This window comes from Canis aureus, chromosome 6 (assembly GCF_053574225.1).
Source record: "Canis aureus isolate CA01 chromosome 6, VMU_Caureus_v.1.0, whole genome shotgun sequence".
NCBI lineage: Eukaryota > Metazoa > Chordata > Mammalia > Carnivora > Canidae > Canis > Canis aureus.
The window spans coordinates 49,815,676-49,832,576 of record NC_135616.1 but is presented as its reverse complement, the minus strand read 5'-3'; the positions used below and the strand labels follow the sequence as shown (position 1 = coordinate 49,832,576).

The following is a 16,901-nucleotide window of genomic DNA, read 5'->3' as shown; positions in this document are numbered from 1 at the left end:
TTGGACAAGTTCTAACCGCCCATCCCTCCACCGCTGCCAGTGAAGACAGGACAAACCAACCTGCCTGTGTGAACTGCCCCTCCTCATCCAGGGTACCAATACTTTCTCAAGGCGAGAGCAAGTGCCTGGTCCTGGGGCAGGCTGGGACACCTCTGGCCTCCAGCACTTCCTCTCTGAGAATGTGGTTTCTCGGAGCAAATGGATTTTCCTAAGTGGAGGCATTACTGCCAGTTTCCCAAGGGTTCCCATAATGCGCTGTGTATGCCTCAGGCAGCCAGTTCCATCAAGCATTTCATTATTCTCCTTGGATGTATTACTTTCTGGTTAGCTCTCAAGAGACAGTTTATTATCTTCTTAACAAACCTTAATTATTTACAAGCAATCATCAAATCTTCAGGCTGGGTCTCCACACCCCACCCTTTCAGGGAGGTTAAAAGACCTCGCTCATTTCCTTCTGGGGCATCTTGCAGACTCAGCTTCCCTTCTCTGGGGTCTCTTTTGATCCCTTATTTGATTTTTTTTGGCATTTTCTAGCAATCTGTAAGATAGGTTCTCCAATAAGTTTCTCTGGTTGTGAATCCTACTCATCTTTTAAGCTTAAATTCTCTGTAACTCATGTATTTGCTGCCAAAGAGCACTTCCTGTGTTAGGCACTTTGTCGAACCTTGGGGACATCGAGATGAAGAAAACGGTAGCAGAGGAGAAAGATGTGACAATATAGAACACTGGTATGGTTCTTGCCACATCGGGTAGGGGATGTGCCTGCCCACGATGGTCAGTCATTCAACCCTCACCATAATATTGTTATTCTCATTTCATAGGTGAGAAAACAGGCACAGCAAAATTAATTAAGTTGGTCAAGGTCACACAGTTAAAAAAAAGTAAGAATGAGGATGCCAGCTGGGGCAGTTTGGTTCTTGCACTTGTGTTCTTAGCCACTCTGGTGTATTGTGCAATAAACTTTCATGAGACAGAAGTCTTAGGAGGCAGGCACTTGTGAGCAGTAGGTGGGACAAAGGGCAATGGCGTTGATTCTGCTTGGGAGAGTCTGGACGTTTCCTCTAGGAAGTGAATGCGCTCCAAACGCCTTCCTCAGCAAACTGCTATGGTGCTGGGAGATGTTGACTTCTTCCTGGAGGTGAAAAGCACTTACTCTCCCAGTGTGTCTATCCTTAGGGAGGTTCACACAACCCTGAACTATTCCTTCTTAACCCCTTGTGGGGAACTAGCTGAGCATCAGATGGATGCTCTTCCTGAACAGTAGAAGGGCTCAGCCTTGAAAAGGGAGCAGGGGAATGAGAGTGAGAAAGACTCTTTCTGGAGCACGAGACACACAGCTTGCAGGTGGCAGCAGGATGGGTGAGCTGCAGTTGCTCGAGGCAGGGTGGGTTCTGAACCACTAGAAAGGAGATGCCGGATGTAGACCCACACAGGGAAGTAGAACAGGAGGTAGTTGGAAGGTTCTAGATATGAACTTCTCTACTTCCTACTTTTCTAATCACAGATGAGATTCCCATCTGATACTTTTGTCACACCCACTGAGTAGGGAAGCAAAGATCCCATAGAAGAAGAAAACAAGGGCCACAGTATCAAAAATATTTTTTAAATCATCAAACATATATTTTTTTTAAAGTCACAAACATCTTTTGACCCTACAGACTCTTTTAACTCCCACGTGCCTTTCTCTCTCTCTCCTTTTTGGCAAAAGCTGTCCTCTTCTCATCCACTTGCCCTTGAGCTCATCTTCCCAAGCTCCATCCTTTCTACTCCATGGAATCTGCTCCTGCTGAGGTCCCCCCACCCCCTCCATGGTGCCACATCAAGGGGTCATCTCTCTGTTCCCAGGTCCCTGGCCCAGCAGATCAGTAATGTTGAATTAGTTGACCCCCTCTGCTTTTATGAAACACTTGTTCTGCTTGGTCTCTAGAAAACACTTTTTCTTATCTCTCTTCCTAGCCCCCTGGCCAGTTCTCCTTCTCCTTTGCTGGTTTCTCCTCATTTCCTCCACCACTAAGCACCCAGGCCTCCATCCCAGACACCTTCCCTGTCTTCCTCCCCATCCTCTAGCCTTCAGTGACCTCTCCAAGAACTGTCTCCTCAACACCTCTGTTGGGTGTGTAATAAGCATCTCAAACTTCACATGTCCACAAACAAACTCCTGATCTTCCCCCTGAAACCTGCCCACCTCAGCCTTCATCATCTCCCTAAATTAGAATTCCATCCTTCTAGTTATTTAGGCCAAATCCTGATCTATCTTTGACTCCTCTTTTCCTCTAACACATAAAATCTAATCTGCAGTCAAATCCCATTGGCTCTTTCTACGTACATTCCAATCTGGATCACTTCTCTCTACCTACACCACCAGGACCTGTGCCCAAGCCACCATTAGCACTCACCTGTACTATTGTAGTAGGCTCTTGAATGGTTGTCCTGCTTCTGCTCTGTTCCCCAATCTCCTCCTTCCTCTCACTTCACTTCAGCCAAGATGACCCTTTAAAATGTATGTCAGGGGATCCCCGGGTGGCGCAGCGGTTTAGCGCCTGCCTTTGGCCCAGGGCGCGATCCTGGAGACCCAGGATCGAATCCCACATCGGGCTCCCGGTGCATGGAGCCTGCTTCTCCCTCTGCCTGTGTCTCTGCCTTTCTCTCTCTCTCTGTGTGACTATCATAAATAAATAAAAATTTAAAAAATAAAAAATAAAAAAAAATAAAATGTATGTCAGGTTTATTACCTTGCTTAAATCCCTCTAAGGGTTTCCCACCTCCTCCAAAGAAAAATATGAAGTTCTAGATATGGGCTATAAGACCCAATGTGACCTGAGACCTCTCTACTTCTCTGTCTCATCTCTCTTCCCTCCTCCCCTCCTACCACATGGCTTCCTTGCTCTTCCTCACACGGGCCACACTTACTCCTGCCTAGAAAGTTCTCACAACACGTATCCACATGGCTTTGTGTTTCAGTCATCTATTGCTACATACCAAATCACCCCAAAACTTAGCGTCCTAAAACAATGCTAAAACTTAGCGTCCTAAAACAATGAGCTAGATTTGGCTCAGGAATCTTCACTCTGGGCAGGCTCTGCAGGAATAGCTCAGCCCTGCTTTCCTAGACAGCTAGCTGAACATGCTCATACACATGCTAGGAATTGATGTTGGCTGTCCCAAGGGACCTCAGTTGGGGCTATGTCCCAAATACCTGCATGTAGTCTTGCCAGGTGACTGCTTAACTTTATCACAGAATGTTATTGGGTTCTCAGAGTGAGCATCTCAAGAGGACCAAGCAAAGCTAATGTCCTCTTACAAGTTAGCGTGAGAAGCCATATGGTACCACTCACATTGTAGTCCCAGGCCCACTCAGATTCAAGAGGAGGGGACACAGAGGAAGGAGAGTCACCATCACATGGTAAGATAAGTATACATGATGGGAGATACTGTTGTGGCCACACGGTTTTTCTCACCTTTTCCTGATAAACTTATGTAGAGTAAACTAGCCTGGGAATCCCTCTATTTCTTTACCTTGATTTAATCTTATGTATAAAATTCCTTACCACATTTAAGTGCTCCATAAAAATGTGTAAAATGAATGACTATATCATCATCACAACAACAACAACAAAAAAAAAGATGGCAAAGAATATTTATCATGAGCTTTCTATGTGACAGGGACTAAAAAAAGTATTTATGCATATTATCTCTTTAAGTTCCCCTAGCAACTCTGGGAAGTATTTGTGTTCCTATGTAATGGATGAGAAAAGTTCACACAGCTGGTAAGAGGTTGGGGCTGAGGCTCAAAGCTGGGCTTTTAGCTACCACACAATGCGTTGGACTTATTTGTGATGCTGCAGGATGGATATACAGTGAACCAAGGCACACGGCTGTGTTCGCCTCAGTCTCGGAGAACAGTTGGTGCGCCATGGCCAAGATCACAATCATAGTGTGTCTAGCTGTGGTTGCAGGAAGAGAATATCACTGAGCATTCTCTCAGAAGTCCTATGGGCAATGAGTGGCTATGCCATTTACTTCTCCCACTTCCCACTTTCTTTCCAGTCTGGGTGACTGTCAATGCCATCTCTGTGGAAACCCCACAGGGTGTTCTTAAGGCTGCCCGGGGGAAGAGTGTTACCCTTCCATGTACCTACGAGACTTCTGCCTCTGACCGAAATGGATTTATCCAATGGGACAAGCTTCTAAGGACCCACACGGTAAGAATCCTTAAAAAGTTGAGGGTATCATGGGAATGATTATTACCTGACCATGACCTCTTATAGGATGAGCACTCCAAGTCTTTCAATAAATGTTAGAATAAACATAAGCACCCAAGCTGGACTGGATGGGGAGAGAGCAATGAATGTTGGGCCCAGCGAGGGACATATTATGCCACCTTTATTTTGAAAAAGTGAGCGTCCCTAAAATATCCTTCTGCTAGTCGGTCTCAAATTACCTAAATTGTATAATTTGAGACAGTCACTCCTTTTTTTGTTTTGTTTTTTAAAAAGATTTTATTTATTTATTCATGAGAGACACACTCAGAGAGAGAAGCAGAGACATAGGCAGAGGGAGAAGCAGGCTCCCTGCAGGGAGCCCAATGTGGAACTGGATGGTGACCCCGGGATCACAACCTGAGCCAAACGCTCAACCACTGAACCACCCAGGCATCCCCAGTCACTCCTTTTGACTAGCACAGAGCTCTCCCTGAGGCCAGATTTTATTTTATAGTGTTTGGGGGATTTTTCCCTGTTTGCGATCTTTTGGAGAATATAGAAGACATTTTGTTCTATTTTTTATTTTTATTTTGAAACAGATAATACAGTCCCACGGTTCCAAAATTAAAAGATCATCAACATTGTAAAGTCTCATTCCCATCCTTTCCCCTCCTGTCTACCCTAATCTTCTATTCCGCACCACTTCCCCACCCTCACACACACTCCCCATCTGTAGGCAAGGCTGACTTTCACTGGTACTGGTTGTTTGGGACCAGCATCTATTCTGATTGGTTGGTATCTCTGCTGCAATTGTTAAGTATTTTGAATATTACTCTTGGCTAGGAGAACCAGTTTAGTTTCTAGTGTATCCTTCCATTGATTTTTTTATGCAAATTCAAGAAAATGTTAATGTTTTGTGTGTATGTATGTGTGTGTTCCTATTTCCCCTGTTTTTACACAAAAGGTAGCATATTCTAGGCACTATTCTGCCCCTTGCATTTTTCACTTAACCTAGTTCCTGAAGAGCTTTCTATATCAGCAATAGAGAGCTCCTTCATTCTTTAAGAGCTGCAGAGGAGTCCATTGTGTGGATACACTGTTAATATTTAACCTGCCCCAAAATGATAGACACTTGCTTATTCCCAATCCCCCAATTACCAAGAATAACCATTTACCTATGCCATTTTGTGTCTGCACAGGTAGACCTCTAGATACACTCCCAGAAAGGGTAAATGCTTTTATAATTTCATAGAGACTACCAAATTGCCTCCCCAGGAAAGCATCCTGTGCTCCCCCAGCAGAACCTGAGTGCTCATTTGTGTGTATGTGTGTGTCTAAGTAATACATGCACATCACTAAAGATTAAGCAGTAGAAAAGTACACAAAGTGAAAGTATGTCTATCTCATACCCTGAACTCCCAGGCTCCTGTTTCCCTCACCAAAGGGAACCTACTCCTACGAGTTTTAGGGTGACCTTCAATAATGCTGTACATATATACAAACATACAGACAGACATATATATGTAAATACACATGTATAAATACGTATGTTTACATAGGCTACGTACACACTGTGCTGCACTTGGCTTTTTTCTCTCAATACATATCATGAAGCTCTTTCCATATGTCAGTACATTTATATCTATCTCGTTTTTTACATTTGATCTTAGCCAAAAGGCCTAGAAGCAATCTACCTCATTTTTTTAAACATTTGTATTAAGCGTTCCATTTTATTAATGTACTATATATACCAATGATGGATATTTGATTCAGTTCCTGTATTTTGCTGCTACAAATAATGCTGCAATAAAATATCTCTAATGTCTATGGATGAATATAGCACACATACATAGCATAAATGTATATGTAAAGTATATGAATATAGGATAAATTATTTAAAAAAGAACTTTTGAGTCACAGGGTATGTGAATTTAAAATTTTGAAAAATAAGATCAAATTGCTCTCATCAGATGTCATGCCAATGTCTACCTTCACCAGCAAGATGAGGGCACCTACTTCTCTAACACATAGTATTCTCAAAATGTTTGATATTTGCCATTTTGGTAAATGAAAAAAAAAGTGTCTCCTTTCTTATTACATTCACATGTCTCTAATTATAAGAAATGGAGCATCTACTCATAAGTTTGAGTGAGGTCTACTTTTATTTATTTTATAAAAGTAGAGGGTGGGAGGAAGAAGAACACATTCAAAAAAATTTTTTTTGAATACATTCAAAATTAATTCTCCAGCAGACAGACAGCATCAGCAGGTGCAACTGCAAAGGTTTCTCCGTAGATCATATATTCACAAGGCATTATTTGCTTAACAGTGAGAAAGGCTCTGGTGTGTTCTCTGTAACAACATCCACTTCACAATGTGAGCAAGCACTAGTATTGTGTTCCACTTACAATTCCAGGAGGAAAAGCACAACTTGGCAAAAAATATTTTTTGGATCCTAAAGTCAGGTACAATAACATAGACAAACTTTTGAAAACACTTGATCTACTTTTCCACAAAGGAGACTTCTCTACCCAGAAATTAGAGTCTTTCTTTCTCCTTCCCTTGTTTAACTATTAGAGCAATGCCTCATCATTTCCTTGTATATTACAAATACAGAATGGGGGGTTTAAAAAATTACAAAATATCTCAAATGTCCCCATTTGGAACCCTTCAGCAGTCATAAAATAGGGAAATAGAGATTTGATGCAAAAATAAAAAATAAATGAGGTAGATAAATGAATGCTTTCAACACCCATGACTTGCCTGTTCCAACTTCCTAGCCTTCACACAATATTCAAGAACAATCTTCACAATTACTTGGCATACTGCACCAAGGACATTTTTGTACATGTTAGTTTGTGAACTGAGGGGCACCTGGGTGGCTCAGTCTATTCAGCGCCCAATTCTTGGTTTTGGATCAGGTCATGATCTCAGGGTTGTGAGATGGAGCCAGCCACTTGTTGGGCTCTGCTGTCATGGGGGTGGGAAGGTGGGAGTCTGCTTGAGATTCTCTTTTTCTCCCTCTGCCCTTCCCTCGCTGGTGTGCTTCTTCTCTTTTTCTCAAATAAATAAACAAGTCTTTTTTTTTTTTAAAGATTATTTATTTATTTATTCATGAGAAACACAGAGAGAGGCAGAGACACAGGCAGAGTGAGAAGCAAGCTCCCCATAGGGAGCCCAATGAGGGACTCTATCCCAGGACCCTGGGATCACAACCCGAGCCAAAGGCAGATGCTCAACCACTGACCCACCCAGGTGCTCCAAATATTTTTAAAATGAGTATGTCAACCTATAATAAACATGCCCTTCTATGAGTTTCTTCAAGAATAAAAACCCAGTTCTTCAACTGAGTAGGCACTGGTGAACTAAATCAAACACCTGCTCCCGTGTTTCACCAGTCAGGTGACTGGTGAACTAAATCAAACACCTGCTCCCGTGTTTCAGGAAGGAGGCACCTGGAAACACAGGGAGTACACTGGCATTCTCAGGGCTCCAGCTGGCTCCAGCTGAACTGTATTTAAATAAGCAGCAACCCACATCGACTCCCTAAGGACTAAAATCAGTCACTTTGAGGGTGTCTCACCTAAGGTCCCAAGTTTGAAGGAATTTTATAATTCTACAACCTTATTTTTTTAGTTTTTTTTGGTAAAGTACATTTAGAAAAAAAGAAAGGATGGGTGCAGGGTTAGGGGGATCATACAAAAAACATCTCTAAACAGGTGCCAGATCTTGTTCATGTACCTGCACACGGTCATCAGGGAAGTAGATAGTACCCTCTCCCACCTTAAGCTAACAGTTGTCTTTTCCTTTGTGGTTCAGTAAGTTCCAGAGTGAGATCTACTTTTAAAATGCAAACAGAGGGGCTCTTGGGTGGCTCAGTCAGTTAAGCACCAAACTCTCGGTCTCGGCTCTGGTCTTGATCACAGGGTCTTGAGGTCAGGTCCTGCAAAGGGCTCCATGCTGGGTGTGGAGTCTACTTAAAATTTTTTTTTAAAAAATCTAAAAGTACCAGGATGCCTGGGTGGCTCAGCAGTTGAGCCTCTGCCTTTGGCTCAGGACGTGATCCCGGGGTCCCAGGATCGGCTCCCATATTGGGCTTCCTGCATGAAGCCTGCTTCTCCCTCTGCCTGTGTCTCTGCCTCTCTCTCTGTCTCTCATGAATAAATAAGTAAATAATTTGAAAAAAAAAATCAAAGGTGCCTGCTCGAGGTAAGCATCAGGTCCCTGGAATACCCAGAGTGAAAGCATTTAGCTTTTTCCCTGACAGGAAAGAAGAGGTGATTCAGGATACCCACGGCCTAGAGGAGCAGGACCGATGGGACAGGAGAGTAAATCCTGCCTGATGCACCCTGTTGTCTGTTACCCCAGAGTCTCTGATGGCCACGGGCACAGGTCCTCTCTATAACCAGAATCTCAGGGTAAAAACCTAGAGGGGGAAACTGCTGCCCCTAGCTTGAAGGAGGTCTCTTTCACCACCACGTGTGTTCAGCCAACCAGCTGTAGGGTCTCACCAGGCACTTCTGAGTGCTTAGAGAAGCACTGAAGTTCTCCTATTGACTGATGGATCCTCGCCTTCAAAAGGATTTGAGGCAATCCCCTTGAGAATAAGCAAGGGTGCAGAGAAAGGGATTACATCTGAGTCCTCAAGGAGATTATTGTGACATGTCCTGGCAAGGGGGTGGGGGCAGGGGATCCAGGGAGGAAGCCTTGGGACAGCTGTGATTAGGAGAATGGTTGGGGCATGACGAGTCCCAGGCAGAGTCAACTCCTTGGAAAAGAGCTGAGTTGGGAGAGATTCGCATTCTTGGACTGGTCCACAGCCCCAGACACTTCCTCCCCTCCTGCCCTGATGCCCTTCTACTTCTCAGCCAAGCTTCCTGAGAGCTGGTTACCTGCACACACACAACCCCCCCAGGACATGCCCTGCCCAAGGGTACCCAGCCCAGGGGGCCTACACTCCATCACCTGTGCCCTGGCACAGGCTGTGTCTGTCCAAAAACTAGGGCACCTTGTCCTAATTTGCCCAAAGGACCTGTCTCCACACTCCCTTCTCTACACAAGCATGCTCTGCCTTCTGCCTCTACCAATCCACTGACTTCGTCGGCAACTTCTCTTTTGCTGAATTCACGTGCTCATTCAGGCTTTATCTTGTTTCATCTCTCGCAAGCATATCCCACTATCAACCACTTTCCCGTCTGGAAATCTTCCTCCTTTGCCTTTTTTGGTAATCCTATCTTGGGTTTTCTTCTATCTGACCTGTCGTGGACCATTCAGAATGAAGTAACCTGGGGACTTGGCATACCGCACTGTTACCTGGGGTAGCTTCATCTAGCCCATGGCTCAGTTAACATCTGAGTCACTGACTCCAAAACTTCATCCCCAGGTGCACTCAGCCACCCTGTCCAGCTCCTACTGAACTCCACCTGGGTGTCCCATCCACACTTCAGGCACATCACATATAGAACAGAATGCATCACTTTTTTCTTACAACATTCTCTTTCTAAGGTGTTTCTTCTCTTGGAGGTGACATCACCACACATCTGAATATTCAGGCCAAAGACTCTCACTTTGAGGTCTTCCACTCCCTGACCCTGTACATTTAATACACTCCCAGGCCCATTGGTCCACCCTGTTCACACTCCCCAAATTCACTTTATCCTTCCCGGCTGCACTGCCACAGCCTGATCTGAAGACCCATCATTTTTCATCTGAATTGCTAAACTGATTTCTTAACTGCCTTTCCTTCTCCTTCTAATTCATTTCCCACTCTGAATGGAGAGCTAACTTCCTAAAATACATGGCTCTCTAGTGCTTTCAGGATAAAATGCAAATTATTCAGACCTATATACATGGTCCCTGAAGCCAGAATGTCCAGTTCAAATCCCTGCCCTGCCATTTGGTTAACCACGTAAACTTGGGAGAGGTACTTAACCTCTTGGTGCCTTGGTTTCCTCATGTGTAAAATGGGTATAATCATAATACCTCCATGGGGGGGGGGGTGTTGTGAGGATTAAATGAGATAATACATACCAAGTGCTTAGAATATTACCCCGCATGTAGCATGTACTCAATAAGTAGCAGCTGTGATCTTTATAGCTACCTGCCCATGCTTATCATTTCTCCCTCCCCTTCACTCACACACTCACCTCCATTCATACTGAACCACTTGGGGTTGACCCAACAAAGCTTCCCACTCCTAGGTCTTTATTCAATATTCTTCCTTTGCCTAAAATGCCAGATACATCTGTCTTCCTCCAATATGCGCCGCCCCAACCCTCTAGGGGCCTGGCCAGTTCTCCTTTGTCCTCCAGGATCCAAGGCACTGTCTTCTGAGAACTCTTCCAGGAAGCCTTCCCTGAGTTCCCAGTTTAGACATAATGCCTTCTGAGGTCCCATATAGCTAATTACAGGATGTTGTAGCATTTATTCTTTGAGGACAGAAATCATGAGTTATTCATCTTTGAATGTCAGGCACCTAGTAGATGCTCAGTAACCATTATGTCTAGCACTTACAGCAAACCTACTATGTCAGGCAATGCCGTTTTGCATATATATACTTTCATCCTCACAAAAACTGTATAAAATAGGTATTATTGTTTTTATCTCCATTTTGTAGGAAAGGAAACAGTCACATTTTGGTGGAATTGGGATTTGTACTGAGGCAGTTTAGCTCAAAAGTAGTGATCCAGCTAGAATCATGTTCTTTTTGGTAAACAATGAGTAGAAGAGTCAAGTAAATAAAGTGGGCTTGGAAGCCAATGGTGGCTGCCCAGCACAATGTGTGGCACATAAGAGGTGCTCGATAAATACTAGTTGTCTGAATGAGTGAGGACAATGAACTGAAATCGAATGCGTAAGAGAGATGTCAGAGGATACTGGCAGTGAAAGTGTGGGGATCCGAGAAAGCCCCATTTATCCACATGTGCTCCTGTGGTATGAACAGCCTACCTGCCCTGGTCTTTCAATAGTTTTATTAAAAGCACATATACGTTGTAAGAGGAATCCACAAATGGGCATTACGTATTAGAGCTGTTTATTTGAAGAGGTTGTTGAGACAGGGCTTTGGGCCTGGGAATGGTGGACGAGAATCATCAGCACAGGCAGCAAGCACCATGCCAAGCCCTGGGGTAAGGCCAAGTGGTGGTTTCTTCTTCCTCCCAGGAAAAGGTGCTCATCTGGCAGTTTTTGGAGAAAAGATACATCTATGGTGAACTTTATAAGAACCGTGTCAACATATCGAAAAATGCTGAGCAATCAGATGCCTCCATCACTATTGATCAGCTGACCATGGATGACAATGGCACTTACGAGTGCTCAGTCTCACTGATGTCAGACATGATGGGCACCTCTCAGTCACGTGTCCGGCTCTTGGTCCTCGGTGAGTGTCTCCATCTCTTTCCTGGCGGGGAGGGGGTGCAGGGGCGGGGGAACAGGGAGGAGAAGCTCCCTGTAAGGTAAGGGGTAAGGTAAAGCCGGGGCAGCAATGCCTGACCAGGAGCTCAGACTCTTCCCCTCATCCCGTCTGCCTGGGCAGGGGGCTGCTCCTCCCTTTTCACCTGAAGACTGTTCTGAGCTGTCCACCCCTGGGAACCAGTTCCCAGGGCAGAGGAGGAGGCCTGTTTGGAGCGGCCCGGGGCAGCCTGGGAAGTTCTGTCCCCGTTCCGTCCAGTGCTTTTCTTCCCCATATCCCAGCTCCCTTCCTTTTCATGGCAAACTTATTAGGGAGAAGAAAAAGGGAAATCATAGATTCTAAAGAAGGACTCTAAAAAAAAATAAAATAAAATAAAAAAAAATAAAGAAGGACTCTCACCGTGCCTTCTTGTGGTGCCGGCTGAGAGCCAGATCGTGACTTTCCCGTCATAAATTCAGCTAATCAGTAGAAACCCTTCACACCACCATCTCTCTACCCCTGGGCCTCAACAACACACCACTGATCAGGTTCTACTGCCTTTGACAGATGTCCCAAGATGACACTCTTTTCCTACCAATATCTTATTATAGGAGCTTCTAGTTGGGGAAGAATCTGAACAATCATCTCCCTGAGTATCTTCATTTTGTAGATGAAGCCCAGGGAAAGTAGGCACCTGACTCAGAGTCAGTTACTGGAACATTTTAGTGAATGCCTCCTCTATGTCCAATATAGGAGTGGCCTCCACCCCAGGAGGTAGCAAAGCTTTTATGCCAAAATGATGGACCATTTTTCCTTTATTTTTTTTCCATTTATACTACTTAGTGGGATTTTATTTTTAATTGCGGAAAGTGGCCGCCTGGCTTTCTGAAGCATTGTATCAGTCAAACAATAGAGCCCTGAATACAGAATAATTAACTGTCTCCTTCTTCCATCCTAACACCAGCATGGCAGCCAATGGTAATATTCTTTCATGCTTTTCTCCATGTCCTTTCCAAACAGAGATTGTATTATAAAGATCATTTTGGGGGGTAATGTTTCATGAGTATTTCTCGAGATCAATATCTATGGATCTACCTATTAGCAGCATATGTTCCATCATGTGGATATACTATGATTCATTCAAGTGTTCCATACTGATGGATATTCTCAGGCTGTTTCCATTTTTTTGTATGAACAATACTGATAGATAGATAGATAGATAGATAGATAGATAGATAGATAGATCGATCTTCCCACCCCTGGGAGATGATGACGTGGCTCCTCTGAGGTCATGGCCAAGGGAGGGAAGGTTAAAGGGAGAAAAGGGAAAGGCCTGCTCACCTGGCTAGACCACGTGTATCTCTCTTGGCTCTCACGTAATTCCACCATAGGTTTTTTTAGGGGGTGCACTGGCAGTTTCTTCCACCTGACACAGGTAGCATGTGTGCCCCCCATCCTTTTTCTACCCAGCCCCTGCTTTTGGCACTCACTGCGGCCAGTCCACTCTGGGCTCTCCTGTGGCCCAGTGAGCAGAGTCCCTTCAGTATGATGTGAATCAGCACACCACCCCCCTATTTGCCACACCCCTACTTACCCTGCCATTGAAGCTTGCTCCGGCCAGCTTTTCTTGGCAACACGCAGGCATTACAGTCCTCAGGCGGGTCCCCAAAACCCAGAGGATCTATATAGCCCTCCCATCATCACACTGCAGGATCAGCACTTCAGCAACTTACAGGTTCCTCTCTCTCTCTGAGCCTCAGCCAGGGAATGAGAGATGCCATCTCCCAACAGTAGGGAACCCTAATCTCCATGTTGGATTTTTTTGGTGCCTCCCTGGCTTGACCTGAGATGGGGGAAATCCTTTCTTCCCTTCCCACAAGAGAGGAGAGTAAATGCTCATGAATCCCTATTCCTAAGCATCCTCTACAAAGAAATCTCCCTGATGAACCTCTAGGCTTCTCTTGCTCGGGTGGGAGGAAGGTAACTGATAACCTAAGGATTTGCTCTTGGAAAGGCTGCTGGGATGTTCCTCATGCTTCTCCTTAATATTGAGGATACTTACCACCCTGGAGGTTGTAGTAAATTCTGAGCCACAGGAGAAGTCCCAATCTGTATCTTGCTAATGTTTTCTATCATGCATTTGAGGTCTCTTGTCATGTACCATCACTGCTGGGAATATAAAAATGAACTTAATGTTCTTTTCTTATGTCGTTAGCTCTTATTTTTTACATTTAGATCTTTATTTTACTTGAAATTTATTTTTGTAAATAGGATACTAGGAGTCTAACTTTGTTTTCTTTCAAATGGGTAACCAATTACATCAGCATCATTTATTGTACCAAAGAAACAATTATTATCCCACTGGAATGCCAGCTTTGTCACATATTAAGTTCTTACATAGACATGGCTGATTTTTCATTCCTTTTTTGTTCATTTTCCTTTTGATTATTCCTATGCTGTTACATGGTTTTGATTACAGCATGCTTATAGTGTTGATGTATATATACATAATTTTTGTGGGTTTTTTTTTTTAAAGATTTTATTTATTTATTCATGAGAGACACACAGAGAGAGAGGCAGAGACACAGGCAGAGGGAGAAGCAGGCTCCATGCCCGGGGAGCCCGACGTGGGATTTGATCCCGGGTCTCCAGGATCACGCTCTGGGCCAAAGGCAGGCGCTAAACCGCTGCGCCACCCAGGGATCTGTGGGTTTTTTTTTAGTTGGAGCTATCAGTGCTTGAATAGTTGGCTTTTAATATCTGATGCTGTGTAATATCTTCTCTTACTAAACTTCTCCAAAAAAAATGTTGTCAATTTTTTACACATTTTTCTTCCATGTTAATTTTTTAAACCACTTTGCTTCGTTAAAAATAGAAGTTGATTGGAATTATGGTCAACTTACACATTAATTTGCAAAGGAATGACAAGTTAAAAATAGCAAGTCCTCTCATCTAAGAAGATGTATTTCAGATTTAATGACCTTCAATAACTTGGGATCTCTAATAGAATTCCAGGCCTCCTGTGGACAGATGCAGAGCCTTTTTTGTCTGTAGGAGGAAGGCATGGGACTCCTTTCACAACCCTGTTCCCATCCTATCTAGTTAAATTTCCCATTTCTATGTGTCCTCTTGCTCTAAAAACAGAGGGGATTTAACTTAAACAGAGAGAAACTACCATCAACTTGCAATGACCTTGGTGTGTGTGAAAGTTGCCACAAATTCATGGTTATAATAACTCCCATTTACTGAGCACCAGGTATGTGCCAGGCCCCTAAGAGCTTTACTGATATGGCCTATTTTAATCTTTGCAATCCATCTATGAAAGTGGGAATTAACACTCTTGTTTAATAGAAGAGAACAGTGAGGCTCGAGACACCTGTAGGAAGTGTCCAAGCTTCCATCGAAACAGGATGGCCCAAAAGCAAAGCCCTTCACTGCTCCACGGTGTAAACCTACCACTCCCAGCCAGTAATCAATCCAGTTCAGGATGGTTACCAAATTCTTCTATATTTACCTACCTTTCAAAGTAAGGTAACAGCTGTCAGTTGATAGCAGACACAAGCTCACCAGTGATGTTTTAGCTCGCCTTGGCAGTAACTTGCATCCTGCCCTTCCTGGATCCACGCCAACAAGAGAAGGCTAGAGGGGCAGAGCCGTGCCAGCCCTGGATGTGCCACTTGCCTGCCCTTGTCCACAGCACACCTGCATCTTGAACACATCACTCGGTGGTAACTGAGGTTCTGTACCTGCTCTTCCAGGGGGAAGGCTTTCGCTTAGGGTCTAAGAGATGGAAGCTCCACTGCCCTGTGAGTGCATGGGCAGTAGTTTCTGGGTTTTCATGGGATGCTCTTGATGGTCTTAGATCTAGGAACATTCACACCTCCTCTCATCTCATGGACGAGGCTGTCACCATCACACATTATCATCTTCAAGCGTCTTATAGCTGTGTTTTAGTTGCTCCAGATCTAGTCGGGGTGCCCTGCTGTGTTTGTCTCTCTGGGTCCATCAGAGCAAGAGGCCTGCTCTCCGGAGGGCTCCTCGTGTGCAGATCTGCAGCACAGAGAAGGCTGTGCGTTGTTAAAATGGAGCTCTGCTCACTCCCCTCCTTCTTCCACCTTGGTCCACACACAAACAAAGAACTGTTTGGTGATGCTGCCCTGCCTCTTAAGAAATACTATTAGAAAAAGGAGACAGACAGAGAGAGGGAGAAACTAAAAAAGGAAAAACATTCACTTGTGTCACTAGGTTTTTTATTTGTTGGTGCTTCCTTCCAGCTCTTATCCATGTGCTTGTTTCTGTCCATAACTGAATCTGTCGCCTAAGGAGTTGGGACTTTGCCCCTTTCATGCCTTTTGCTCTCTTCGCAGTTACCATCCTTTCTTTTTTAAGATTTTTTAAAAATTATTTATTTATGATAGACAGAGAGAGAGAGGCAGAGACACCGGAGGAGGGAGAAGCAGGCCCCATGCAGGGAGCCCAACGCAGGACTCGATCCAGGACTCCAGGATCGCGCCCTGGGCCAAAGGCAGGCGCCAAGCCGCTGAGCCACCCAGGGATCCTCCTTACCATCCTTTCTAAAGCTCCACGCCACTTGCCCCTCGCCCCTCGGGGGAGTGGGTGCAGCATCCCCGTCCCTAACCGAACAACCTGTTGCAATTAAAGCCCTTATAAATAATGTCCTAACAAATTGTTCTGCGTACATAGCTCTTCATTTCTATTTGCCTTAGCTCCTCGGGGAGATACTACAAGCCAAAAAAAAAAAAAAAAAATGCACGTTTGTATCTAGTTTCTATTCTGCACTTCTTCCTCCTCTCCCCTTGCCCCGCATGGCCCCTGGCTGCACCCCTCCCTTCTCTGCACCTGGTCCTTTTCTGGCTAATTCGGTCTCCTTTTGGCTTCCCTGAAGCAGCTGTTTTCGTCAGGCGACGAGCTGCTTCGGGGAAAGCCAGCAAGACCCGCTTACCCGTGACTGTCCAGTTCCTCCCGCCCCTCCAGGGCCAGCTTCATCCTAAGACAGGAGCTCTCCAGCAGGGGGGCGAAGGACACACGTCCGGTGGGAGATTAGGGATCTCAGTGTTTTGCTTTAAAAGGAGACAGAGAGAAAGGAAAGTGAGAGAGATGCCATTTTGTACTCCAAGTTAAGAAATCCGGTAAAAAAAATCTTTAAAAGAAAGTTTGCTTTGCAAATGGCTTTGCTACTGGGCTATTTTTAGGTAGAAGGGCTTCAATTATACGGGGCCGCCCGACGGGCGGGGCGAGGGCGCCGAGAGCTCCGGGACCGGGCGGAGCGCGCAGACCCGTCCCCGCGG

At 44.7% G+C, this 16,901-nt stretch overlaps 1 protein-coding gene and 1 long non-coding RNA gene across 10 annotated transcripts in view; one reads left to right on the top strand and one right to left on the bottom strand.

The window, feature by feature from the left end:
* The window catches only part of GPA33 (glycoprotein A33), a 47,274-nt gene that overhangs the window by 10,718 nt on the left and 19,655 nt on the right, over positions 1–16,901 (top strand). The window contains exons 2-3 of the mRNA XM_077901514.1: positions 4,048–4,202; positions 11,364–11,580. Of these exons, the coding sequence (XP_077757640.1) occupies positions 4,048–4,202; positions 11,364–11,580 (372 nt within the window). The remainder of the gene's footprint in view (positions 1–4,047; positions 4,203–11,363; positions 11,581–16,901) is intronic.
* Positions 11,219–16,901, bottom strand: part of LOC144316068 (uncharacterized) — a 44,094-nt gene continuing 38,411 nt past the window's right edge. For 2 of the 9 annotated variants that reach the window (XR_013381863.1, XR_013381865.1), the window contains 3 exons: positions 15,111–16,673; positions 11,511–13,758; positions 11,219–11,377 (listed from right to left, as the gene is read on the bottom strand). This is a non-coding gene — a long non-coding RNA (uncharacterized LOC144316068). Of the gene's footprint in view, positions 11,378–11,510; positions 13,762–15,110; positions 16,674–16,901 lie in introns of all 9 variants that reach the window. The other 7 variants (XR_013381870.1, XR_013381868.1, XR_013381867.1 and 4 more) reach the window with 7 other exon arrangements.